This window comes from Thalia democratica, chromosome 6, assembly GCF_965202585.1.
Source record: "Thalia democratica chromosome 6, ktThaDemo2.hap1.1, whole genome shotgun sequence".
Taxonomy (NCBI): Eukaryota; Metazoa; Chordata; class Thaliacea; order Salpida; family Salpidae; genus Thalia; species Thalia democratica.
The window spans coordinates 60,876,711-60,902,281 of NC_139170.1; the positions used below are offsets into that span (position 1 = coordinate 60,876,711).

The 25,571-nt window shown below is 26.2% G+C and overlaps 1 protein-coding gene and 6 non-coding genes across 8 annotated transcripts; 6 read left to right on the plus strand and 1 right to left on the minus strand.

The window, feature by feature from the left end:
• The first annotated feature begins 4,125 nt into the window (after positions 1–4,125).
• Positions 4,126–4,198, plus strand: Trnar-ucg (transfer RNA arginine (anticodon UCG)). The gene has a single exon. It is a non-coding gene; the product is annotated as a tRNA-Arg (tRNA).
• A 1,700-nt stretch (positions 4,199–5,898) lies between these two features.
• Trnap-ugg (transfer RNA proline (anticodon UGG)) lies at positions 5,899–5,970 on the plus strand. The gene has a single exon. It is a non-coding gene; the product is annotated as a tRNA-Pro (tRNA).
• An 81-nt stretch (positions 5,971–6,051) lies between these two features.
• On the plus strand, positions 6,052–6,124 carry Trnak-cuu (transfer RNA lysine (anticodon CUU)). The gene has a single exon. It is a non-coding gene; the product is annotated as a tRNA-Lys (tRNA).
• A 2,722-nt stretch (positions 6,125–8,846) lies between these two features.
• Positions 8,847–8,919, plus strand: Trnak-cuu (transfer RNA lysine (anticodon CUU)). Its single transcript has one exon. It is a non-coding gene; the product is annotated as a tRNA-Lys (tRNA).
• Positions 8,920–9,622: 703 nt separating this feature from the next.
• Trnav-aac (transfer RNA valine (anticodon AAC)) lies at positions 9,623–9,695 on the minus strand. The gene has a single exon. It is a non-coding gene; the product is annotated as a tRNA-Val (tRNA).
• Positions 9,696–16,901: 7,206 nt separating this feature from the next.
• Positions 16,902–20,778, plus strand: LOC145838397 (uncharacterized). Of its 2 annotated transcripts, XM_082945980.1 has the most exons (9): positions 16,902–16,986; positions 17,260–17,387; positions 17,786–17,890; positions 18,097–18,211; positions 18,552–18,631; positions 18,976–19,080; positions 19,157–19,292; positions 19,502–19,697; positions 20,542–20,778. In XM_082945980.1, the coding sequence occupies exons 2-9, from the start codon at positions 17,268–17,270 to the stop codon at positions 20,729–20,731; spliced, it is 1,047 nt and encodes a 348-aa protein (XP_082802106.1). In that variant the 5' UTR covers positions 16,902–16,986; positions 17,260–17,267; the 3' UTR covers positions 20,732–20,778. The 2 variants fall into 2 exon arrangements, with proteins under 2 accessions (XP_082802106.1, XP_082802107.1); XM_082945981.1 differs by lacking the exons at positions 16,902–16,986; positions 17,786–17,890 and having other exon boundaries at positions 17,246–17,387.
• A 2,508-nt stretch (positions 20,779–23,286) lies between these two features.
• Positions 23,287–23,359, plus strand: Trnav-aac (transfer RNA valine (anticodon AAC)). Its single transcript has one exon. It is a non-coding gene; the product is annotated as a tRNA-Val (tRNA).
• The last annotated feature ends 2,212 nt before the right edge of the window (positions 23,360–25,571 follow it).

Genomic DNA, 25,571 nt, shown 5'->3' on the forward strand with positions numbered 1-25,571 from the left:
ATCTAATTGCGAGAGGAGCGGTTGTAAAGGGAGATGCCAACATGTGTGCATCACCAATCACGGTAGTGCCCAAAAAAGATGGTGATTTGTGTCGATTACACAGTTTTGAATGCCCACACACGTCCATTTTCATACCCGCTACCGCGCATAGATATGCTTTCGGAAAGAATTCCGGGAGGTACCTCTTTTTTCAGCACATTAGATCTTAAAGAGGCTTACTATAGTTTGCCTCTCCTTCCAAACTCACAAAAATATGCTGCTATCATAACTAATTCCGGAGTATTTGTCCCTAAGGTGACTTCTTTTGGGTTGCGGAATGCGCCAACACGTTTCCAGAAGTTTATGGATAGTATCTTGTTTTCATGTAAGGCCTTCACGTTTGTATATTTAGATGATATTCTTGTGTTTTCAGATTCCGCGGACAGTCACATATCACATTTAAAACAGGTTTTGGAAACATTGTCAACAAACGGTTTATTTTTAAATAAAGCAAAATGTTCTTTTGCAAAGACTAAGGTAGACTTTTTAGGTCATACAGTAGGTGTTGACGGGGTTGATGTTATGGAATCTAAAGTCGAAGCGATAAAAAAACTACCATTACCAACAACACGAAAAGAATTAAAAAGGTTTATTGGTATGGTCAGTTATTATCATAAATTGATTCCAAAGTTATCTGAAGTAATGGCACCACTTACAGAAATTTCAGGGGGACCTAAAGAGAGCAATAGGAAAATCATTAAACTTACAGACAGTCAAACCAAAGCTTATCATGACACAATAGCTATGTTAGTTGAATCAGCAACAATAAGCTACGAGGATCACACTAAACCTCTGATTCTATTCACTGACGCATCGGACAGTCATGTCGGTGCAGTGTTAGAACAAGAAGGTAAAAATGGGGAAATGCAACCTCTGGCCTTCTTTTCTAAAAAACTTCCCCCATCCAAGCAGGTACGTCACACTTTTTATAAGGAGCTTCGTGGAGTATACTTGGCTCTTAAGCACTTTCAAAGTAGAGTATTGGGGAGGTCTTTAATAATTAGAACTGACAGTAGATCAGTAGAAAGGGCCATTACAAATGAGGTGGCTAACCAATCTCCTGCGGAACAACGTTGGATATGTGCTATAAAAGAGTTTAATCCAACAGTAAAACATATTGACGGTATAAAAAACGTGGTGGCCGATAGCTTGAGTAGACCACCACAAAGCACGGCGATGTATGTGAAAGTATGCAAAGAGGATTCAGATTATGTGTACACGTCTGAGTCGAATAAAAGTGACAGTGAGTCAGATGATTACAGTATTATTGACGAAGACCCACTCATAAACTCCAATTTTTTTAGCCCGGAATAAAAAAACACAGATACAGAGGCAATTAGTTCTAAAAAAATAAATAAGAAAGCAATTGCGACATTACAAGCTAAGGAATCAGGGTTAATGGATATTGTATGTAAAATGGATAAAAGAATTGAATATCTAGAACCAGAAAAATTAGCAGTGGTGATAGAGGAAGGCAACAAACGAGTGATTCTTCCCGAAGCCTTGCGCCTAAGAGTATTCAACATGGCTCATGATAGATTGGCACTTGGGCATAGAGAAAACAATCGAGGCCATTGCAAAAGACTACTACTGGCCCACTATGATCAAAGACATAACACACTGGGTCAAAAGTTGTGTAGTATGTCAAGCAACAAAGGTTGCGAGGTATAATCGGCCAAAAATTGGTTTCTTTCCGGACAATACTGAACGTTTCCAGTTTGTTCACATAGATCTTGTGGGTCCGTTAAATGAGATTTCTTGCAACAATAAATTTATTTTGACAGCTAAAGACCGAGCAACAGGGTTCCTTGTAACTATGCCAATTCCAGATAAAAAAGCTGTGACTGTTAGGAATGCTTTTTTTCAATGCTGGGTAGGTCCGTTTGGGGTCCCACAAGTGGTCGTTTCCGATAATGGCCAAGAATTTGTAAATACTGTTTTGACTGAAGCCTTCGAACAGTTGGGCATAGACCATCGTTTAATTAGCCCGTACAGCCCCCAAACAAATGGTTTTATAGAGAGGCAACATAAAACTATCAATGTAGCACTTCGTGCTTTGTCCGATAAGACAAATTGGGCGCTACATTTGCCCCTAATAACTGCAGCTATTAACAATACCTTTGTGGAAGGGTCACTGTACACCCCATCTCAGTATGCCCTAGGGGCATCACTCAACCTTTCGGGTAGTGTAATGTTCAATGAAATTAAGGAAAATTCACTCATTACTACACCTAATTTATTAGATACCGAAACTTTTTTAAATACAATGGCAAAAACTGGTAGACAGTTCAAACGTTATAAAAATAAGCCTTATTATGAACCAGGTATATTTGAGTGTGAATGGGTATGGCTCAGAAGACAAAACAAGCGGAAACTTAGTTCACTTTATCACGGCCCGTATAGAGTTCATTCTTGCTCAGAACAAAGCATGGTAATTCAGAAGAACTCGGGGTTAGTAAAAGTCTCTATAAGAAACGTGAAAGCTTACGTGCCCAGAGACATAAAATCTTCTGCCACAGGTAATTACAATTTAAGGGAACGTAAAATTCCAATAAATTACGCCGAAACATCAAGCTCTGATGATTTATGATCTCTAAAATATCATTAATCAATTTATAAAATTCTTTGTATTCTTGGGTTAAGTTAGGCATGACAGTTGAGTGATGATTCTGTATGACTAAACATATGTTTTTTTTTTTTGTGAAAAAATTTTGATTCTAATACCAATTGATACTATATTGCCAAAGATTTTTTTTTTTGAGTTTAATATTTTGATTAAGAGTTGTTTATCTATTTATAGTAAAAATAATATTTGGAATTGTAAGCGTAAATTTATTGATATTTCATTTTATTTATTGTGCAAATACTATTATGTTGATACCATTTTTTTTTTACCATGTTGTCTAAGATTTTTTTACTGAGTTAGTTATTCTGATAAAATTTATGTTATTATATAAATTTTTTTTATTATGTGAAAACCAAATACCTAATTTTTCTCTCTCCTATTAATATTCTACTTAAGTTTGATTTTTAAATTAGTTCATGACTATTTTGAATTTGTTTGTTCTTTACACTGTTCCTTTTATTTTGTTTTTTTGCTGTTTACCAATTAGATTTAGGTGAACATCACCTTAGAATTCTTCTAGCAGGAGGCAAGCAGAGGATAGAGTGATAATGCTCTTCAAAAAAAAGGACTACAGAAGATAGTGTAATGAATACGTGCATTATTCATTATTCAAAGTTGAGCTCAGAGAATATTTTGAGTTTGACACGCTTCATTGCACTAGCCAATGAGAATCATCTGACGTGTTTCAAACTAATTCTGATGCAACTAAATATCAGAAAATGACAGTCAGTGTATTTGTAAGCAGTTGGTGAGTTGGTGTGCAGCTGGAACTACCTTGTATTGATTTGTGATTGTGTATTGTAAGTATTGTTTTGTGTTAAAGTGAATATTTTAACTGGTATAAAATTGTTTTAATATTTAAGCCAGGTTTATAGTTAATAATTTATTCTTTTACAGTTTCTTCTTTACTAAAAGTTTTATTTAATTTTTAGTTTATTGTTTAAAGTCTTTTAAAGAAATTTAAATAGATTGTAGTTTCTAAAAAGTTTGTCATAGTAATTTATAGTTTTGTATATGCTATTATTTCTTGTTTTGTTTTATATAAGAGTCATCACTTAAAACTGTCTGTCTGATTTATATAAAATAGTCTAGAAAAGCTTTAAGTGTTTTATATATATTTTCCACTGATAATTACAAATTAGCACTTATAAATAAGTTATAGTACTATGTCCCACTTAGAGAATATTAATGATAAGTTGCCTGCTGCGGGTCCTGAAAATAAGCCTGTTAGAAGGTCACCCCGCTTGCAGGAAAAGTCTGAACAAAAAGGTCAGGTTGACTATCTGCCCACAGTAAGTCACCCTGACCAAACTGAGGCTTTAGATGTTGGGTCACCAACATTGGTAGCCCACAATTGAAAAAAAAATTTTATCACAGCAATTTGCTATGCAGAGCTTTATATGAGAGCATTCAGCCAAATAAGCGCATTTATATACCCGTATGTCCCTTCCCAACAGACCGGCCGTGTGGCCTAATGGATAAGGCACTCGACTTCGAATCGAGGGATTGCGGGTTCGAGTCCCGTCATGGTCGCTTTTTTCTTTTTATTTTTAATAAGATACATAAATATCATAAAACAGTTTCACATGGTCATATTCTAAATACATGCACAAAGTGTTTAGATAGTTTAGTTTGTCAACATTAACTGAGGAGAGCATTATAGACTTATTTTTTCTTTAATTTGTATATCATATTTTTTCTAGTTTTTATGTATTAAGTTATATAAAATCTATTCAAAACATGTTTTGTTTATACTATGCTATGTTTGTAGTTTTAGTTGCTTTGATATTTTATAACTTATTTTTAATTAAAAAGTATACTTTACTTAATTCAACTTATTACAAATAACTTTTGATTACTTTTTGCTTGTTTTTCTTTGTATATAATTGATTGTAAAAGTGTTTATTAATTATTAGTTTAGTAATTTGCTAGTCATTAATTTGTAGTATACAAATGCTTTTATTCTAAATATCTTTTTTTGTGCCTGAAGACTTAGTGTTGAAATATTGTTGTAATGCAATTATATTGGCTGAACCTTATTGTTGTTAGTGTGAAGTACTAAAAATAAATAATATTTTGTGTTAAAGTAGGTGGATAAAGTGATTATTTGTTTGTATATGTATTGCAAAATTTATAATCTATTATAGGTAGTTTTTAGTTTTAAAAGTAAGTGACATGGAAATTTTACAAGTAATTGTAAAAGTTGACAGTTTTTAACAGATAAATAACAAGTCTTTAACCTGCTTAAATTTTTTTAAATCTAAATATGTATGAGGATTTTTAGTTATGAATTTTGTCAGTTTAAAATTAAATTATAATGAACTTATACAGGAGCAAAACAACGTAAAGTACAATTTCATATATTTACAATTTCTTTTTTTATTTTAACTTAAATATAATACAAAAGCTATAATGTTGAAGGATAGTTTTAATATTTTTTATTATAGAACATAAATACAGAAAGTAAATTTAAAAACTAAATGTCCTTTGTAAATTGTATTTTAAACTTAAGTTTTTAAGTAAAAATACTAAAACTAAGCAGTTTGTGATTTTTTTACTTTTCTTTAATTAGAAAACTCTATCAACTTAATTTTAAAATTTTAACTGTATTTTATAAGTTTTTTTTTTGTAAAAAGTAAATTCTTTCAATTTTTTTATATTGATAGTAAGGTTTTTTTTTATGCCAGAACATTTAATGATGCAAAATTATTTTAAGAAAAATCATTTAAAATTATATTCAATGCTTCTTTTCACTTCATTAAAACAGCTTTTTGTTTATTTGGTTCGGTTGAGCTTTTATATAATTAAAACATTCATTTAATTAAATACAAATACTTTTTATTAGGCTGTAGCAGTAATGGACAACATAGCACTCCGAATAGAAAGAAAATTATTTACCCACAAGCAAATTTCGCCAGAAGCACAAATGGTTAGTTGAATAAGTTATTGAAAGTTTTAAACTAGTGCTGACATTTAAAATATTGTAGTATCAAATCAATTATTGCTCCAGAAATGATGTATACATAGTTTATAGCTAAAATAAATAAGTCTTAACAATGTAGTCAATAGCACACAAGCACATTTTCAAACTGATCAAGTAAAAACTTAAGTTTAAACCATAAATATAGCAATGTAATAAATAGCAGCTGAACATTGAGCTTATAACTGCATTGTTACGTCATAGACATCAGTTTTTGGGAAATATAATGTTGACAATTTGCAATCGTATAAGCGGCTCGTTGGTCTAGGGGTATGATTCTCGCTTTGGGTGCGAGAGGTCCCGGGTTCAAATCCCGGACGAGCCCGTTTTTGTGTCTGTTAAAGCATTATTACGTCATAGCATCGTCTCAAAGGCTTTAAAAAGTCAACAAGTTCTTCTCTAACGTGCCCGGCTAGCTCAGTCGGTAGAGCGTTGGACTCTTAATCCAACGGTCGTGGGTTCGAGCCCCACGTTGGGCGCACTTTTTTTATTTTAAGTATCTGGAATAGATACTGTTTAATTTTGTCATAATTAAACTGACAATTTGTTTTTAAGTAAACAATTACATATTTTAAAAAAGCTTTCTAAATTTCCAATACATTTAATTAAAATATTAATAAAAAAATTTACACTCTTAAAATACAATAACTTATTATGTATTGCATAGTCACTTAATTGTAGTTTGAAATATAATTTGTGAATTGAAATATATTTTGTTTTTTTGGATGAAGATTAATTCTGCACTTAATTTTTGCACTGTACTTATTTAATAACTACGTCATTTGTATAACTGTTATATCATTGTTTAGCTATTTATTTCAAGCTGTACTAGCTGAAGGTAAAGCATTTAGCTTTATGAAACGTATGTTCTGTTTTTTTTTTTAATATTTACATTTCTTAATAAGTTGTTTAAAATCCCTTAAATTGGGCTCTGTGGAAAGTGTTGAAGTTTATTTAACCACATTATTTTCTATATATATATATATATATATATATATATATATATATAAAATAAGGTTAATGTTTAAACGTAAACACTTTCAACTGAGCCCACTTGAAGGGCTTTTAAATAATTTATTCAAATGGCGATTTTAAAAATTCTGGAACATATGTTTCACAAAGCTTTAATTTTTCATAAAGCTTTGATCATCAGCCAGTTAAATTCAAAATACAAAGCACTGTGCTAAACAAAGATACAAAAGTTATGCAAAAAAACAAAAAACAGTATGACGTAATATTGTACATTACAAATATTCAGTACAAAAATCGATCTACCTTCTAACTAATTAAACAACTAAAATTAACGAAAACAACAGTTAATTGACTATAAAATGCTTCAAAATTTGTTGTGTTTTAAAAGAAGCTTGTCGACATATAAAAAAGCTTCTTTTAAAACACAACAAATTTTGAAGCATTTTATAGTCAATTAACTGTTGTTTTCGTTAATTTTAGTTGTTTAATTAGTTAGAAGGTAGATCGATTTTTGTACTGAATATTTGTAATGTACAATATTACGTCATACTGTTTTTTGTTTTTTTGCATAACTTTTGTATCTTTGTTTAGCACAGTGCTTTGTATTTTGAATTTAACTGGCTGATGATCAAAGCTTTATGAAAAATTAAAGCTTTGTGAAACATATGTTCCAGAATTTTTAAAATCGCCATTTGAATAAATTATATATATATATATATATATACATTTTTAATATTTTTTATATTGCTTTCTATTGAACACAAATATTGCCGATGAAAGCATGTAGTGCGCTGAAACACCTGTACAAGAAAACAAAAACATGTAAATTAGTGATAAAAAAAACAACGGATTAAAACAATCAACTTAATTAAGATTGACTTTTATACTATACAAATATCATAGTTGTAAGCATGATTACGTAGTTTATAAATATAAAAACCAAGTTTTTAGTTTAGTTGTTTGTTTTAATTCGTTGTTTTTTTTTAACAGATATTACACAACATACTAAAATAAATAACAAGGTATTTCTACATTAGATTTACTAAGATAATCTTAATACTATGTGTTATTACCAAGTAGCTTAAGATTGCTTGATCATAAAAATTATTTTATAATTTTTTGCTAAGTAATCAATAAAGTTAAAAGTTCATGATTCAGAATTACTTCTTATAACGAATTTAAATAATTTACTGTAAAAAAGTGTTATTATTAGTATACTATATTGATAGTTTTAAAAGTATTGAATAACTAAAAGTTTCTTTAGGATAAACAATTAAGTATCATTTAATAATAAAAGTTTTAAGTATTAATTTAAAAATAATAAAGAAATAGTTATGAATGTTTCACAAAGTTCAGATTAAAAGCCACTTTATTTATTAAGTCAAGTTTACATTAATAAAAACAAATGTTAAGTATATAGCATAATTTTTTTTATGACTATTACCAATTTGTTCAAATATTTCTAAATTTAAGTTTTAAATCATAGATAATTATTTTTGCTATATTTTCACGGGTTTAGTTTTTATTTGAGTATTTACACCAAACAATGTTTCAGTTGAATTACCAATTGTTGTTGAATTCAATAATTTACTAACTGTTTTTTATATTAAATAAAAGTTAATTAGAAACTGAACACATCAGCGGTTAAACAAATTTAAGAAAAATAATCTTCAAAAAAAGTATACGGATCATATTATAAACAACTAATGCAATAAATATATAATTCTGTTTCCAAGCTTAGAACTTTCTAATCAATTCAGCAATCCAATATTTTTAAATTTTAGTTTTTTTGTCTTGAGTTAAAAGTTTCTAAAGTCAATGTCGATTTTAGTAACAGAAGGGCGTATTAGGTTAAATGGATCTTAATTTAAGTAATTTTAAGCTTTTTTTATTTTCAAGTACAGATTTTATTAGTAGTCTATTTTCTATCCTGAGTTATGTTAAGAAATATACAAATGTTAACTTTATAATTCAGGCATATTGTTCAAAGTGTTTGCGTTACCTCGCGTTACACAAAACCAAAGTTTTTTCTTAATATGTTTTATGACCTAATTTAAATAGTACAAACGTTTTTATCTTTACTTTTATTAATTACAATCAAAAGTTTCGTCAACAGTTGATGTTAAGTTACTAATCCTTGACGAATCTTTTTTCACGTCAGTCAATGCATTATTACGTCCTAGCATCGTCACAAAGGCTTTATAAATCAATATAGCTCATTTCAGACGTGCCCGGCTAGCTCAGTCGGTAGAGCGTTGGACTCTTAATCCAACGGTCGTGGGTTCGAGCCCCACGTTGGGCGCACTTTTTTTATTTTAAGTACAACAAGAGCTAGTTAATTTTAATTATTTAAAGAAAAGTTATTTTCTAAAGAAAAATTATAACAATCTTACTTCCTACACATAATTAGTCAAAAGTTTTACACTTGTATTCGTTTTTTTTAACTATGTTTTAGTTATTAAGTGTTTTACATGATAAAGTTTGTGAAGGTTTTCATACTAACTTTGATTTTTAATTTATTGTTGTACTTACTAAACAAACTATTAAATTACAGTCATTATAAATAAGGAAATACATTGATCAATCAAGTTTTGTTATTAGTATGTTGCATTATATTTATTTACTAAAATATTCTTCAGGTATTTTTTTTTGAAAATTAAGCTATCCACCTGCTTCTAAAATTTTTAGATAATCGATATTAAATAATGTTTATGCGTCCTAGTTGATAAGGATAGTTAAATCTGTACAATTATTTAAACTTTTATTTGTTGTTACTTTGCAGGTCCTAATGTAGTTTAACATTACAATATATTTGATAAAAACTGTTTTCAAAGTTGAATATTTGACACATAGATAGTCACTTAAAGTTTAAACAGGGTCTCTATGGAGCTATGGAATAAATAATTATCTATAAATAATTATTAATTAAGTTATAAGAGTGGATGTCTAAAATTTGGCCAAATGAAATTACCTCATTTATTGTTGATGGTCAACTTCAATAAATATGTTTCCGCCCGGGCTCGAACCGGGGACCTTTCGCGTGTTAGGCGAACGTGATAACCGCTACACTACGGAAACTTGTGATAGGGTGCAGTATATTGTGTTTATATACTAATTAAGTGAGTAAGTTTGCGCTTAAAGCTTTTATGTGAAGCTTTCATAGCATCTATCAGAGATGTTAAATCGCAGAGCACAAAATCCCCGCAGTAGAATAAAAAATAAAAAGCATGGCAATAGAATTAAAATTTCTTATGAAAGCAAAAGCTGTATTTTACAAGTTGAGAACATAAAAGTTTCATATATTCAATTACACCAACATATTTAAAAGCATATAGTTTTTATAAGTATGAATGCCTTAAATGTAAGTTTATGTTTTTTATTTTCATAAGGTTAATTTTATTCACTTTATTGTTAATTTAATCATAACTACCTTTTAACCTTGTAGTAGTAGGTAATGTTTGGTTAGAAAAGTTAAAGAAAAGTATCTTCCACTTATTTAAATGGTTAATAAACTAAAAACATTGTAGCTTTGGAACTAATCGATGTTAAATTAATTTATTATTTGATTTTTTTTTCCAAAAATTAGATGCAATAGACAAATTATTTTTTCTTATATCCTACTTTTATCAAATTATTTGAATTTTTAAACTTAAAAATAAAGTTTGATTATTATAATTTTTTAAGATTCATTATAAATTATTTTATTAAGACATAGATTTCACTTAAAAGTAATTTGAATATAATTTATTATTTTTGTTTACAAACTTGAAACTACTATTTGCTTAGATTAAATCTATTTAAAATTTTTAATGTGACAAATTTATTGAGTCTTTTTTTATTATAATTAGGTAGTTTATCTAAAAAAAAATATTATACTTGAAAGTTTTAGTGTACAACTCAAGGTTTTTAAAACTAGTTTTGTAAATTAAGCAGAGTTGAAACAAGGTCAGGAAAAGTCAAAAAACTCAGGAAAAGCAGAAAAAAAAGATAAATAACAAGAATAGTAAGGTTTTTTTTATTAAACAGTCAGGAAGTTTGACTAAATATTAAAAAATACCAGATTTTGTCAGTTTAAATTCACTGAATTCCTTATATTCAAAAACAAGTCTTTGAATGGTAAAAAATTAATTTAAATTCTTCAAAGTGTGATTAAAATTGAAAAAACTTCCAAGAATTTTACAAAATTACTTAATGCCTTCATCTGGTAAAATTAAATGAATATCCTTTATAAAACTGCAAAATGTTTCTATTAAAATTTTTTTAAACTATCCTACTAGAACAAACAGTTTTTGTAAGCAGTTTGATAATCTGTAGCATTTTTTAGTAAAACAATGATAATACACATAAGTTTGTTTATCTAGCATATGTTAGAATTGAATCGTTTTTCGTTTAAGTAAATAAATAATTTCATTCTAATTAAACACTAGGTTTAGTGTTTTGGGTAATAAGTTTATGTTTATAATTTACCTCATTATAATTTTTTCAAAATTGTTTAAATTTTTAAAATAAATTATAAAAGAGGTGAACTTCATGGTTAAGTTTAATTATTTATAGTTTATTGTAGAATAGTTGTTTTTTAATATTTTTTACATAAATAAGGGTAAAATATTTACTACTAATTTTATAAATATTGATAAACTGAAATATAAAATTGAAGGCTTTATTAATTCCAAGTGTTTGAATATGTATTATATTATTTGTTTAAATTGATAATTTGATTTAGAAAAGTCAGGAAAATTGTAATAAAAAGTCAGGAAATTGTTTAAAGAGTGGATAATAACTATAAAAATTCTGTACTTTGACAATTAAGGCAATTAAAACCTTAGCAAAGCTGAAATTAGATATAATTTAAAAAAAAACTACATTTTTTAACAATAAACCTAAAAAACCTGAAATTCTTAACAAGTTTACAAAGTTGGGTAATAAAATTTAACTTGATTCAAAAATATTTCATATAAATAAGTTTTTTTTTTATCAACAAAAAAAAATTTTTTTCATAAAACGCATTTCAATAAACTTAAGTGTTTTTCAATGGCTTATGCTATCAGGGTTGCCACTTTACCTGGAAATCTGTTTTTACCTGGAAACCTGATACTTAACAACTAAGGCAAAAAAAACCTGGAATTTGAGAAATTTTTAACCAAAGACTTAGAAAAACATTCAGTTTTTAACAATTTCAGCATGTTAAGTAGTACAATTTTAACTTGACACAAAAAAACTATCATATAAATAAGATTTCAATTAAAATTTTTTAGTTATAATACACATTTTAATTAACTTTATAGTACATATACAATGTTTTTTTATTATTTAACACAGTTTTTTATATTAGACATAACTTTAAACTGAAAATAAACCAAAATACATGTAATTTTAAAAGCCTTGTAGAGATTTGAAAAACCAGGAAAAATTTATAAACATGAGTGGCAACCTTGTACTATTCCAAACAGTTTATTACAATAAATTTAACTTTAAACTAAAGCTAGACTCTAAAATGTGTATTTTTGAAGACATTTTGAAATCATGTAAAAAATTTAAATAAAAATCAGGTGGCTATTCTCAGGGTTGCCACATAGTCAGGAAAATTCAGGAAATCAGGAAAAACTAAGAAAAATGACAAAAGTCAGGAAAATTCAGGTCAAAATGGGGGGTTTTAGAAAATATTCAGGAAAAATTCAGGAAAAAAATTTATAAAAACCTCAGATATTGTCAGTTCAAATTTATTTATTTCCTTTTATTTCAAAGCCTTCGATTAGTGAAAAATTAATTAAAAATTCTTTAAAGTCAGACTAAAATTGCAAAATGTTATTTTAATTTTACAAAATTACTTAATTTTCAATGCCTTTTTTAGTAAAATTATAGTAAAAAGTCAGAAAAATCTTGAAAAAAGTCAGGAAAACTTTAGTAAAATGTCAGGAAAAAGTCAGGAAAAGTCAGGAAAAATTTCTCAGCTTGACTTGTGGCAACCATGCTATTCTGTAGTAGTTAAGGTAAGTCTCTAATGGTTTTTTTTTCTTGGATTTACAAATAGTTATTAAGTTACACACTAAACACATTACTTTAGCAGTTACATTTTCGTAGGTAACAACCGTTGAAATTATTTTAGATGAAACTCCAGACCAAGAAGATTTACCAACTTTAGATTTTCCACCACCTAAAAAGATGAGGTACCAGAAATCTTGGGAATCTGTTTATGAGTTAAAAGGTTTTTTATATCTAACAATTTGTAGTATTTAAGAATACACATTTGAGTATTTCAATTTTGATTTTAACAACAATTTTTTTTTAATACTGAGCTTTTTTATTAAATATTATAAAGGAAAGTTCTCATGTTTTTATAGAATTAAATTAATTTTTCCATTGTAATTTTTGAAAAAAAAATAATTTTTAAATAGTTTTTAAAGTATTTTTTGTAATTTTATTTCAATAATGCACAAAAAATTTTATCATCTAAAGTCAAAAATTCCAATTCACTTTTTACCTAAAAATTAACATTTTGTTTTAATAATTTAATAATTAACAATACTTTAGCATGACATTTTTTTTACTTTAGTACTAACCTTTGACTACTTTATTTAAATAAATATACTTAAAATACATTTTATAATAACAACACACAAATTAAACTGTTAATTTTATTATAAAATTAAAACCAAAATTTGTTAGTATAAAACAAAGTTCGCTTCATAGACAAAAATTGAATTTCTAATTTTATTATTTAAGTAAAATGGTTCATAGAGGCCATAAGGCGGTGAGATGGGCAAATTATTTATTTACAACAATTTTTTGGTTTTACACCTTACAAATTATCATGATTTTTGTTTGTTAAACAAAAAAAAAAATTTTAATTTTTGTCATAAAATACATTTATTTGAATATTAAAAACATTTTTCTGACAAATGGTTTGTGGTAATATCAAGAATTCTTTATAAAATTTTTTAGTATATTGCTTTCAAATACAAAAATTAAATTTTTTTTTACTATTTTATAAACGCTAAGAAGATTAGCTTTGACTGATTTAATTACTAGACAGATCTACTTAGTTTTTTTATTTCAAAAAAGAATTATTTCACTGCATTGATTAAATTTATATATAAATTTTTGATAAAAGTTGTGATATAAATAACAATTTTATTATAAGCAAATTTATTATCCCATTTGTAAGCTTAGATTTATAAGATAGATTTAACTAAAGCTTTTATTAATTGAGAATAAATAAATTAAAAAAAAATTGTTATTTATTGATCTTGTAGTGAAACAAAACTTTAAAAAGCACGTTTTAAAAGTAAATACATACTTAATTAGCTCAAGTTAAACTGTGATGCTTACATCAGGCTAGCCACTTTACCTGGAAGCCTATAATTTGTCAAATTAACCCAAAAAAAAACCAGGAATGTTTGTATTTTTGAAAAAAAATCGGAAAAACTTCAAATTAAAAAAAAAACTGGAAATTTTAACATTTTAAGCATTGTCAGTAGTTAAATTTTCGATTTGACACAAAAATTTATAATATAAATAATATTTTATTTCTTCATCTAAAAATTTTTTATCTACCAACACATTTATTGTAAGTTTAAAGTATCTTTTTAATGTTGTCATACTATTTAACACAGTATCTTACTTTGAACCTAATTTTCGACCAAATAAAGATTAAAATTGTGAACTTTTAAAATTCTGTAAGAATTTTGGAATACTTTGAAAAAAATTTTAAAATACAAGGCAACACTATTACATCTATTAAACTGTTTAGTTTATTGTGAAACGTTTTTGTTAAATCATTGAAATCTCAATTGTTCACTTATTAATAAAATAAATATTAGATACACAACTTATTTATAAACAAATATTAATAGTGTTTAATGTTTTATTAGTTATATCTGTTATGTCAACTATGTGTAATGCTGTTTTACTTATTAGATTGGATTGCTCCAACAAATTGTGAAACTAAAGCTTATTGCAAGTGGTGCAATGTAGAACTACAAGCAAAAAAGAGCAACTTAAAAGTTTATTCTTATTCTGACCGACATAAACGCGCATCTCCAGTCACAAATAACCACAACTCAATAAATCAGTTTAGGATGGAAAAATCTTTTAAACAGCAATTCAACAATTTCCTTAAAGAAAACGTACGCCAGACAGAAGTCCGGTTAGCATTGCAACAAGCTCTTCACGGGAACTTGCTAGCAGGCGAACACCAGATAGATGTCATGAAGACACTTGGGACAGCTCACGAATCAGCAACGCTTAAAAGGAGGAAAGCAAAAATTATTCTGTGCAATACTCTCGCACCAATTTGCAGAAGACTAATCATAACTGATTTTATGGTGAAGCATTGTTCTTTCTATCTGGATGAGAGTACAGATACTGCTGGACAAAGTTTTCTAGGTAAGAAAATTACTTTTAAGCTTTGTTAATTTAATTAAGTTTAAATTTGTTATTAATTTACATACATTCTGTTGAATATAAAAATATTTTAATACAAAAAGCTTATTAAATTTAAATTTCAAACATGAAATAAGCTTTAAACACATTGTTCTTTGTTTTATTTTTTTAATATAGATTAATTCTTGTAACACGTTAGCTGTAAAAGAAAATATTTTGTTATGCAATGAGTTGGACATTTTTAGATTACTCAGATGTAAGTAGGTTTAATGACAGTTAAAGGAAAAAGTTTTTATTTTACAGAATTTAATAAGTTAATAAATTAAAATTTACATAAAATTAAAGTTAGAATTACTATGATTTTTTTTAATAATTATACAGTAAACTCGTTCTAGTAAACTATGTCAGTTTCATTTCTAACATATATTTGATTTTTGTGTTGACTTTTATTTAATAGTTTAAGAAATATGTCAAAATATTGTTGATTTTATTTTTCTAATAAGGAGAATGATTTAATTATTATAATATTTATTAAACAGCAAAAATTTTAATTAATAAAGAAAATAATGAATAAATTAGCAATTTGTTGCTTTAACGAGCAGGGTTGCCACTTCACCTAGAAACCAGGAAAAACATGGAGTTAAAATTTTAGGCATAAAAATACCTGGAATTTTGTACATAAATCTTTAAAAGACGTTAAAAAACCTGATATTTTCAATAATTTTTACTTTTATAGTAATAAAATTTGGATTTGAATAGAAAATTATACCCTATTTTTCAAAGTTTTTTGTCATCATCAATTTTTTTTATTAATGAACCATTTATAAAGCAGCTTTAGTGTAGCTTTTCCATGTTTTTATACTCTTTAATACAGTTTTAACATTAAACTTAACTATTAACTTTAAACAGACCTTAATATGTGTAATTTTTAAAACGTGGAAGAAATTTAGAAAACCTGGAAAAAATTTTTAAAATACCGAGTGGTTAACCGGAAGCAGTTTATGTTCAAATGATTATAACAGTTTTCCTTTTATATACAGCGGTTGTAATTACAATTAAAGCTATACTTTCTTAAACTTTTGTTCTACTACCTTCAGTTGTTTAACTAGAACAAAGTGGTAGTCCTTTAATTTCACAGATTTTATGTACTTAAAAGTTCGACTATATTTGGTATTTTTTAACTTTCTTAGATATCTATTTAAAAAAGCATGAGTAGTAGTTACCAACAGATAATTTTAAAACATTTATATTTTTTTTTATTCCAAAGTATACAGATATAAGTTCTTTTCATTCAAAATTTTACAGTTTTTAAACTTATAACAAAAAAATTAGAAAGCTTTATGTTTGAATCACAGGTGTTAGTATTTGTTATCTAAGCAAAATAAAGAAAACTTCAGTATCTACATTTTTACACCTCGAAGACCTTGGAAGAGACAAATCAGCGTTATCTATTGCTAACGCATTCAAAAGAGTCTTAAAGATGTATAATGTTCACTTAAAAAATGTAGTTTCAATATGTAAGTATATATGAACTGTTACTGTTTTTTTCATTTTTGTATTCTAGTTATGTATTTATTAAATAGGTACTACTAACGTGTTTTTAATTTTAAATTTAGATATTAATAGTAAGTTAATTTTTGTTTATTTCAGCTATTCTCTGTGTATTCTTGCTAACTTTTATAAACTAGTTTTAATATCTTACAATGATCTATCTTTATTAATAGACTTAATTTAATTTTATTCAATTGTTTAAGAAAAGTATAAATTTAAGCACAAACTGGTCTTATAATTTAAGAAAAATATTTTTTTTTTTAACTTAGTAAATATATTTTTAGGTACAGACGGAGCTGTTTCCATGACAGGAGTTAAGAATGGAGTAGGACAAATTCTGAAAAAAGATAATCCCAGGCTTATAACAATATCCTGTACAAATCATGCTTTGCAAAATGCATGTTTAAATGCAACCAAAGCTACAATACCTAATGAAGTAAGTATTAAAACTATTTTATATAAATTATTAATTCAATTGTTGAATGAGAATTTTAGTAAGCTGCATTTATTCAAGTTACAAAGTTGTTTTTTTATATTTATTTATGATAATTTATTTTATCTTATATTTATTTTTAGTATTAAAAAAAACCATTGTTGTTGAATAAAAGTGTGTATACTTTTAAATTAAATAAGGTTGAGGAGCTTATTAAGAAAACGTTCAACTACTTCAAGTTCTCTAACACAAGAAGAAGTGACTTTGAAAATTTAGGTGTGTGTATGACGGGTGAAATTCCGTTAAAATTTAAAGCCTTAAGCAAAACTAGATGGATATCACACTTTCCATGCATTGAAAGAATTTTATTGAATTGGGAAGTACTCAAAGCTTTTTTTAATGAAGTAGGTATTAAACTATTACTATAAACTTCAAGACGCTTTAATAATTAGAAAAATTATTAGTATAAAACTTAAAACAATCCTGTTTTAAATTATTTAGCATTTTTACAATTATATTTTTACAAATATCTATAAATTTAAAATTCAATCTGCCCTGAAACTTAGTAATCATATGTTTACTAAGGTAACATTTTATTAAATCAAATATATAATCAGAAGATATATAATAAATGTTTAAAAGCACAAATTAATTAACATAGATTTAATAAGAATATATATCTTTTTGAACAAAACTTTCTTTGTTAATGAGCCTTGTTTTATAAGTATTAGTGTTTATTAACTATAATGATGTTTGTTTTCGAAATTTTTATTCTTACCTATAACATTTGTTTGTATATTAGCCAGAAAGAAGAAGAAACGATTTACATGCTGAAAGTATTCGAAAAATGCTAAATAGCAATAGATTAAATTTTGTTTTTAAATTTATGGGCAAAATTTTAGAGAAAGTTAGTTTCTAAGACCTATTATCTGCTTAATAATGAATTAACACCCTAAGCACTATAACATAACTAATTTCAATCATTCTAATTTGATTTTAAATGTTTATTTTTAATTTCTTATTTTGTAGTCATGCCAAGTTTAGCTGTAAGTATTAAATGTAAAGCAAGACTAAATTTTTACAGTGTAATAATTAATTATTTTTATTCATCAGGTAAATTCTGTTAATATTCTTCTACAAAAAAGTAAAGTAGAACCTTTTAAGTTTGGATTAGCAATAACAAAACTTATACAGCATCTAAAAGACCTCATTTACCAACCAAATTCAAGTAAGCTTAATTTAGATCACAAGGCAACTAAGAATAATTTTTAATTTTAGGCTATTAATAATAAAGTTTCGTTTGATTTTATATCTACAACATTTTGGCGTAAATAAATATTATTTTTTAATTAGTAACGCAAACAAACGTACAATAACGTTCTTATAACAAAACATTACTAACATTTTGTTAAAGGTTTAGTAGATTCAAATTTAGATTGGATTTTATACAGAGTAAACGATATGAGTAATTAGTATCAATATTTTATTTTTTTACCAAATTAATTGTTAAATTATTATTTTACTATATAAACTAAGTTGTAGTTACTAAAATTTACATTTTTTTGTAGCTAACCTTTTGGAAGAACCTATCTTTCATGTAGAAGTAAACGAAGTTTATGCAAATTTATCCATTAGTAAGAAGGCAGAGGTTAAACTAATTAAAATTCACGTTGTTTAGTCAATTGGGTTTATTAACAACTAAACTTAATTGATTTTTTTAAAAAGGATTTGTTTAATGAGAATAATTTCTGAAATTGTTTTTACTTTACTTGAAAAAATTTTAAGTCAAAATACAAGTTATTATAATAACTGTGTTTTTTTTTTACATAATCGTTTTTTTTTTTCAGTAAATTCTCATACTTTACTTAAGTAATTTACTTAATGTTGTGTATTACACGTGAAAAAATTTCTGTTAATGACACGCTACGGTTCTAATCTGTAACTAATTTTCCTATAATTCCAACATTTTTATAATTAATTGTTTTAATACAGGTAAAAAATATTTTTCAAAGTTTTGTTGTAGTGTTTATAATTGAATTGGAAAAAAGAATGCTGCAAAATCTTGAATTTATGGCTCAGTATGAAGTTGTAAACGATGTTAGTTGGTATTAAATATATCTTAAAAAATAAAATAACTTATTTAAATATCATTAAAACTTATAATTTTTTAAAGGCCTTAAATAGACGGATGCCGGATATTGAGAAGTTTTTAGAACATCCAAAAATTAAAAAAGTGTTTGAAGGAAACCACAGAGATACTATCTCACTTCAATACAAAAGTTTGCATGGACGTCATCAAACAAGTATCGGTTAGCTAAAGGAAAATAACAATAGTAACGTACTACTTAAATATAAATTAAAATTTTCAGTGTTAATGTTAAACAAGTTTTGTAATTTAGTAAACATTGTAAATCTACCGAAAACTAAGTTCTGATAAAATAAAAACATGATTTATTATTGTAAGAGTACACTTACAATTGATTATGTACATAAAAAGTTATCAGTTTATTCTTAACAGATAAATCAACAAACGTTAACTTTTGGAGCAGTGTTCGCGTTGAATACCAAGAACTTAAGGAGTTAATGATGAAACTACAAACGATACCTTTTAGTAACGCGCAAATCGAGCGAGACTTTTCCTTGATGAATATCTCGAAAAACAATAGACAATCTAATATGGGCCATATTTTGTTAAACTCCTTAATGATTATTAGGTAAGTAAAAATTTAATGTATTTGGATTTATGTATTTTTATTTTAAACTATTTATTTCATAGAAATGAAATTTTAATGTGTTATTTAAACTGTAAAGTTTTTAATCATTATTTAAATTATTTAATTTTAGTTAAAGTTGGGTATGCAACTCGATGACCGAGAGGTCTTTTTGTGTACCCGGATCCTTGAAACAAGAAATTTTTGAATTTTGTTTTGTTATTATTCAACAAACCTTATCATTTTGATTTTTACTTTTAAAAAACATATTTTATTATAGGAGACATAAAGGCCCTATTAATAACTTGTTTTTTTTAATGTAATCCAATTAAATTGATATTTTGTATTACAACGATTTGTTTTATATAATTTTTTTTCTTTTATTTTAAATATAAGGGAAGAATAAATGCATAATAAGAATTGAAAAATTTTTTTGCTAAATTTATCGGTATATTATCAGTAAAATTCAATGATATATATCACTAGTAAAAGTTACTAGAACTTTTTTAACAAATTTTAGTTTAGGTAGTTTTTTAAATTTTTTATTCTAATTAAAACTATTTGTACAAGGTTAAAAAGCTTGGCATTTGCTTATTATTTAAATATTATATAGGTTGTTGTCTTTTTAGATAAAGTAAAGTATAGTGTTAATCTGTTTGTTGAATATTTTTATCATAAATATAATATTGGTAAAGTACAAAATTATAACTCAATGTATGGTTTATAAATTACTCTTTTTTATTCAAAGGTTCAATTCAAACATTAGTAATAAAAAATTCCTACAATTACTTTTTACATTCTTAAGCCAATTATTACCCAAAATTATAATAAATTCTATTTTTCTCAGATCAACCTGCAAAAGAATGGAGTTATGCTGTGACAAATTTCCACTTTCAGATACATTGATAGAAGAAGTTGGTAAGTCTAGTTTGTACAAACCAAGAAGCCAAGATGTCAATGAAATCTTGACAAACGAAGAGTACAGCAAATTTAAACCTTCAAATTTGACAATGTTTGCAGCAAACAATGTAATATAAAATTTCAACAAAATTTTTGCGTGTTAAAAAGCAGTTAATTTTTTTCAAAAAAAAAATGCTTTTCATTTAAAGTCAATTCACTATTTTAAAAACACTTTTACTTGAGTGACTGTTAAAGCATTCTACTGTTTAAATTTGTTGTGACTGTATTTTATTCAAAAATTTCAAATTTGTTTATTTACAAAGTTTTGTACATTAATTGCTAAAATTTCTTAGACTATTTGTACTTTTTTACATTTTTTGTAGTAACAATAATAAGTTCAATAATAATCCAACCGTTAATCGCGCTAATTTTTTATCATATGAGTATTATGCTAAATTTCTTTTGCCTTACAAACTTTAAAATTTGTCATTTTCTTAGTTTTTATTAAGTATTTTTTAATACTTTAAATTGTTATTTTAAATTTCCGTATTAACTTTTGTATTTTTTAAAATTTTTATTTAAAATTTTAGGTTTTTAAACAAAACATTTTTACTTCAAATCAGCTTTTTTTTTAAACAATTTTCTTTATTTACCAATATAGATTTTTTTAATTGCCATAACTGCTAGTTATTGCGATACAAATTAGTTTAAGTCATAGTGCTGTAAACTGCCCTTATGTTATGCACTTGTTCTTTTATTAATAAACATATAAAATTAATCCAAGCTCTTTATATATATATCAAAAAAGTATGTAGAGTATATAGCTTGTATTAGTATAATATTTTGTAGTTTCGAAGGTTTGTATAATTTTTTTAATTACAATATAACCTAGTTTTTATTTTTTCACAAACTTTGAAACTTGAATTAAATGAATAAACCTAGAAGTACATAAGCAACTTACAAAAATAAATTTCTTTTTAGTTAACTATACTTACAAATTAAACATTGAAAATGGTTTAAAACTTAAAGATAAATGAAATAAGTAATACTAGTAACCTTTTAGATTTTTTTTCTCTTAAATAAAGTTTTATTTTATGAAACAGTTAAAGTAGTTTAACATGAATTCCTTTAAATGTACAATTTCAGTCTTTGCTTTATATCATAGTCATTATTATCTAATAAAATATCTTTTCACTAAGTTAACATTTTTAGCTGCGAATATTCTTACTGCAAAAGCTTTAGTATAATTAGATTGTTATAAAACTTATAGCAGAAAATATTTTTAATTTAGTTTAAAAAAGTAAATTAAGCTTAAATCTTTAACAAACCAGTTAAACTGACCTTATTTTTTTTCATTTAATAAAAATTTAAGGTATATAAACAAATAAATTTTTGATAAAAATTTTCATAAAAAAAAAAATTGTTAAAATAAGTAAGTAAATTGTAAATTAAACACTTATGTAGTTTTTCACTTTAATAAAATTTTTGCAGGAACAAAAAAAAAATTTGACTTTAAGAAATATAAGACAAGACGTGAAAGTTAGTTAAAACTTAAAAAATTAACATGCATTATTAAAGTTTTAAAATTAAGTGAATTACTTAAGCGTACGATTTTGGCTTATAAATTTCTTTTTTCTTCTAGCTCTCTCACTTTTGGGCTAAAACTTTGCGTCTATTTGTAAAGTTCTTAAATGAAGAGAATAACTCGAGCGCGCTCCAGCGTACCACTCACTTTTCACTTTAGTTTCTTTTATTTCTCCAAATTTCTCTCAATTTACTATAGAGCTTTAAAGCGCGTGTTTACAATTAAAACAGCTGTATTTAACTGCCATCTTGACTATACCATGTCTGGCATCTATCATGGTAAATCGTGTTTTGTTTGCATATCTGCAGAATAAAAATTAAGCATTAAAAAAACTCAGTGTTTTGAAGTGTTTATATATATATATTAGAGTGCTTATACGGTGACCTTTGTGTTTACAGCTAAAAATTTTTTACATTTGGCAATTATCACAAAAGAACCCTGTGCAAAGTTTTAGCCAATAAAAAAAAACTTCCATGTTATCACCATCAGATTTTTTAAAAACTACCCCAATGCAATCTGTAATGAACCAAATAATAAGGTCTTAAAGTTTTAAGTGAAACTTTTTCTAGTGGCAATTATCATTAAAAATGGTTCTAAGTAATTTTTTGAGAAAGTTTTAAATTTCAGGTTTGTTTTTCAAAAAATCAAGAACTGCTTTAATAAATAAAATTTTAATCGTCTTAAATCATGGACAATGTGTTTTGATAATAATTGGCACAGAAAAAATTCAAGCTAAAAACTTTAAGGCCGTATTTTTTGGTCCCATACAGATTGCATTGGGGTAGTTTTAAAAAATCTGATGGTGATAATATAGAAGTTTTTTTTTATTGGCTAAAACTTCGCACAGGGTTCTTTTGTGATAATTGCCAAATGTAAAAAACTTTTAGCTGTAAACACAAAGGTCACTGTATAAGCACTCTAATATATATATATATATCAACACTTCAAAATAATTAGTTTTTTAAATGCTTAATTTTTATTCTGCAGATATGCAAACAAAACTCAATTTACCATGATAGATGCTATGTAAGCTTCACATAAAAGCTCTAAGCACAAACTTACTCACTTAATCAGTTTATAAACACAATATACTGCACCCTATCACAAGTTTCCGTAGTGTAGCGGTTATCACGTTCGCCTAACACGCGAAAGGTCCCCGGTTCGAGCCCGGGCGGAAACATTTTTATTGAATTAACCATCAATAATAGAATGAGGTAAATTAATTTGGCCAAATTTTAAACAGCCACTCTTATAACTTATTAGAGGATTATTTGTTCCATAACTCTATAAAGACCCTGTTTTAAACTTTAATTGACAATCTATGTGTCAAATTATTTTATACTCTACTTTGAAAATAGTTTTTATAAAATATATTGTAATGTTAAACTACATTAGGACCTGCAAGGTAACAACAAATAAAAGTTTAATTAATTGAACAGATTTAACTATCATAGTCAACTAGGACGCATAAAAATAGAAATAAAGCATAATGAAATGAAAACATTAGAATACAAAGAAACATTAGAATATTTGTATGATCGTCAATAGTTTTTTTTTCAAACTGTTAATAAATAGCTAAACAATTATCTCATGAGAAATCTTTTACATTTTTCAAAAGACCAACTATTTACTGTTGTACCTGTAAACTTGTAAACTTCAGGTAGGCAACGTTTTCAGTCGGAGGGCCAGATGTTGAAAAATTTAGTCCTTGGCGAGCCTGAACATTTTAATTTCGTTAATTTCACAAAAAAAATTATCCAATTCGTTTTGACAAAACTATTTCTATGTAGTTTTTTTACTATATCTAGTGTCAGTTTAAAATCTACCATAAGTTGTACCTAATAACTTTTTTGCTATTCATTTTGAATCTCAGAAAATATAGTATGAATTTCATGCGCTAGATTTATATGCTTTTGCGGGCCGCAGTTTTACCTTTTGCGGGACGGATTTCACTAAATTTTTGTTAACATTGGCAGGCCGTACGTTGCCCATTGTTACCTAAATCTGTTTAGTCAATTTTCAAACGTGTTTCTTATACATGTGACAACAACGTTAACTCTAGTTTTTAATTGATAAAATTGCTCTTGTAAAGGCTCTTAAATCTGACCATGCAGTCAAATTACACTGTTTTTATTTTGTTTTAATATTGAGCATTGACAGTGTTTTAAGTGCATAGAAGAGTTTTACTGATATCATTATAGGAACTCACACCAAGTAGTAAATTGTTATTTTTTGTAAACTCAAACATGATTTTAAACGCCGTACAAACGTTTAAAAAAATATTTTAAATTTTCTAAACATGTGTAAAAGTTTGTATTTAATAATTTTTTTTTTAATATACTTATGACAAAATTTATAGAATAACATTCGATTTTATGTAATAGTATTATTGTCTACTCATTAGTATTTTTATTTTGTCAAATTTGTAGAACAAATTTTAGCTCACTATTTTTGCAGAATATCAAAACACAAAAAATTATAAGAAAGAAAAAAATAAACTGCTGTTACACTGACATATATGAAATAGTTTAGCTGTATAAATTTGAAAATAAAATAACTTAATTTATAGACTTTTTTCATTGTCTTCCACTTATTTAGATAACGTATATTTGACAGTCCTTAAAGTTTTTGCTCAATTTTGTGCACATTTTGATTATTTTTTAAATATTATATTATAATAACAAATTAAAGTGCTTTTTCTGTTTAATAGAACGGTAAAACAATTGTATTGTAAAACTTAGTGTTTACAAATTAAACTTAACTAAACTAGAACCATAAACTTGAACAGTATATAAGTTATTTTATAAATATATATATATAAACTTATGTTTCACAAAGCTTTAATTTTTCATAAAGCTTTGATCATCAGCCAGTTAAATTCAAAATAAAAAGCACTGTACTAAACAAAGTGATGATCAAAGCTTTATGAAAAATTAAAGCTTTGTGAAACATATGTTCCAGAATTTTTAAAATCGCCATTTGAATAAATTATTTAAAAGCCCTTCAAGTGGGCTCAGTTGAAAGTGTTTAAGTTTAAACATTAACCTTATTTTATATATATATATATATATATATACAGTTTTTGAACATGTTTAATAATTTTTTATATCGAATTTTAAACTAATGTAATGGTAAGTTATTACAGAATATACTTTAATGAAAAAAATAGCTAACAAAATTTAAAACTAAAAAGCCTCCCCGTCGGGAAATCGAACCCCGGTCGCCCGCGTGACAGGCGGGAATACTCACCACTATACTAACGAGGACTTGTAACATTGTGATTTGTTTAGATTATAAACTTAATATGCTTTAAAATTGTACTTAAGCTTAAGCACACTTGTTTACAAAACAATAAGCACTGAGTTGGCTGTGTATGGTTAAATTTGTATGCA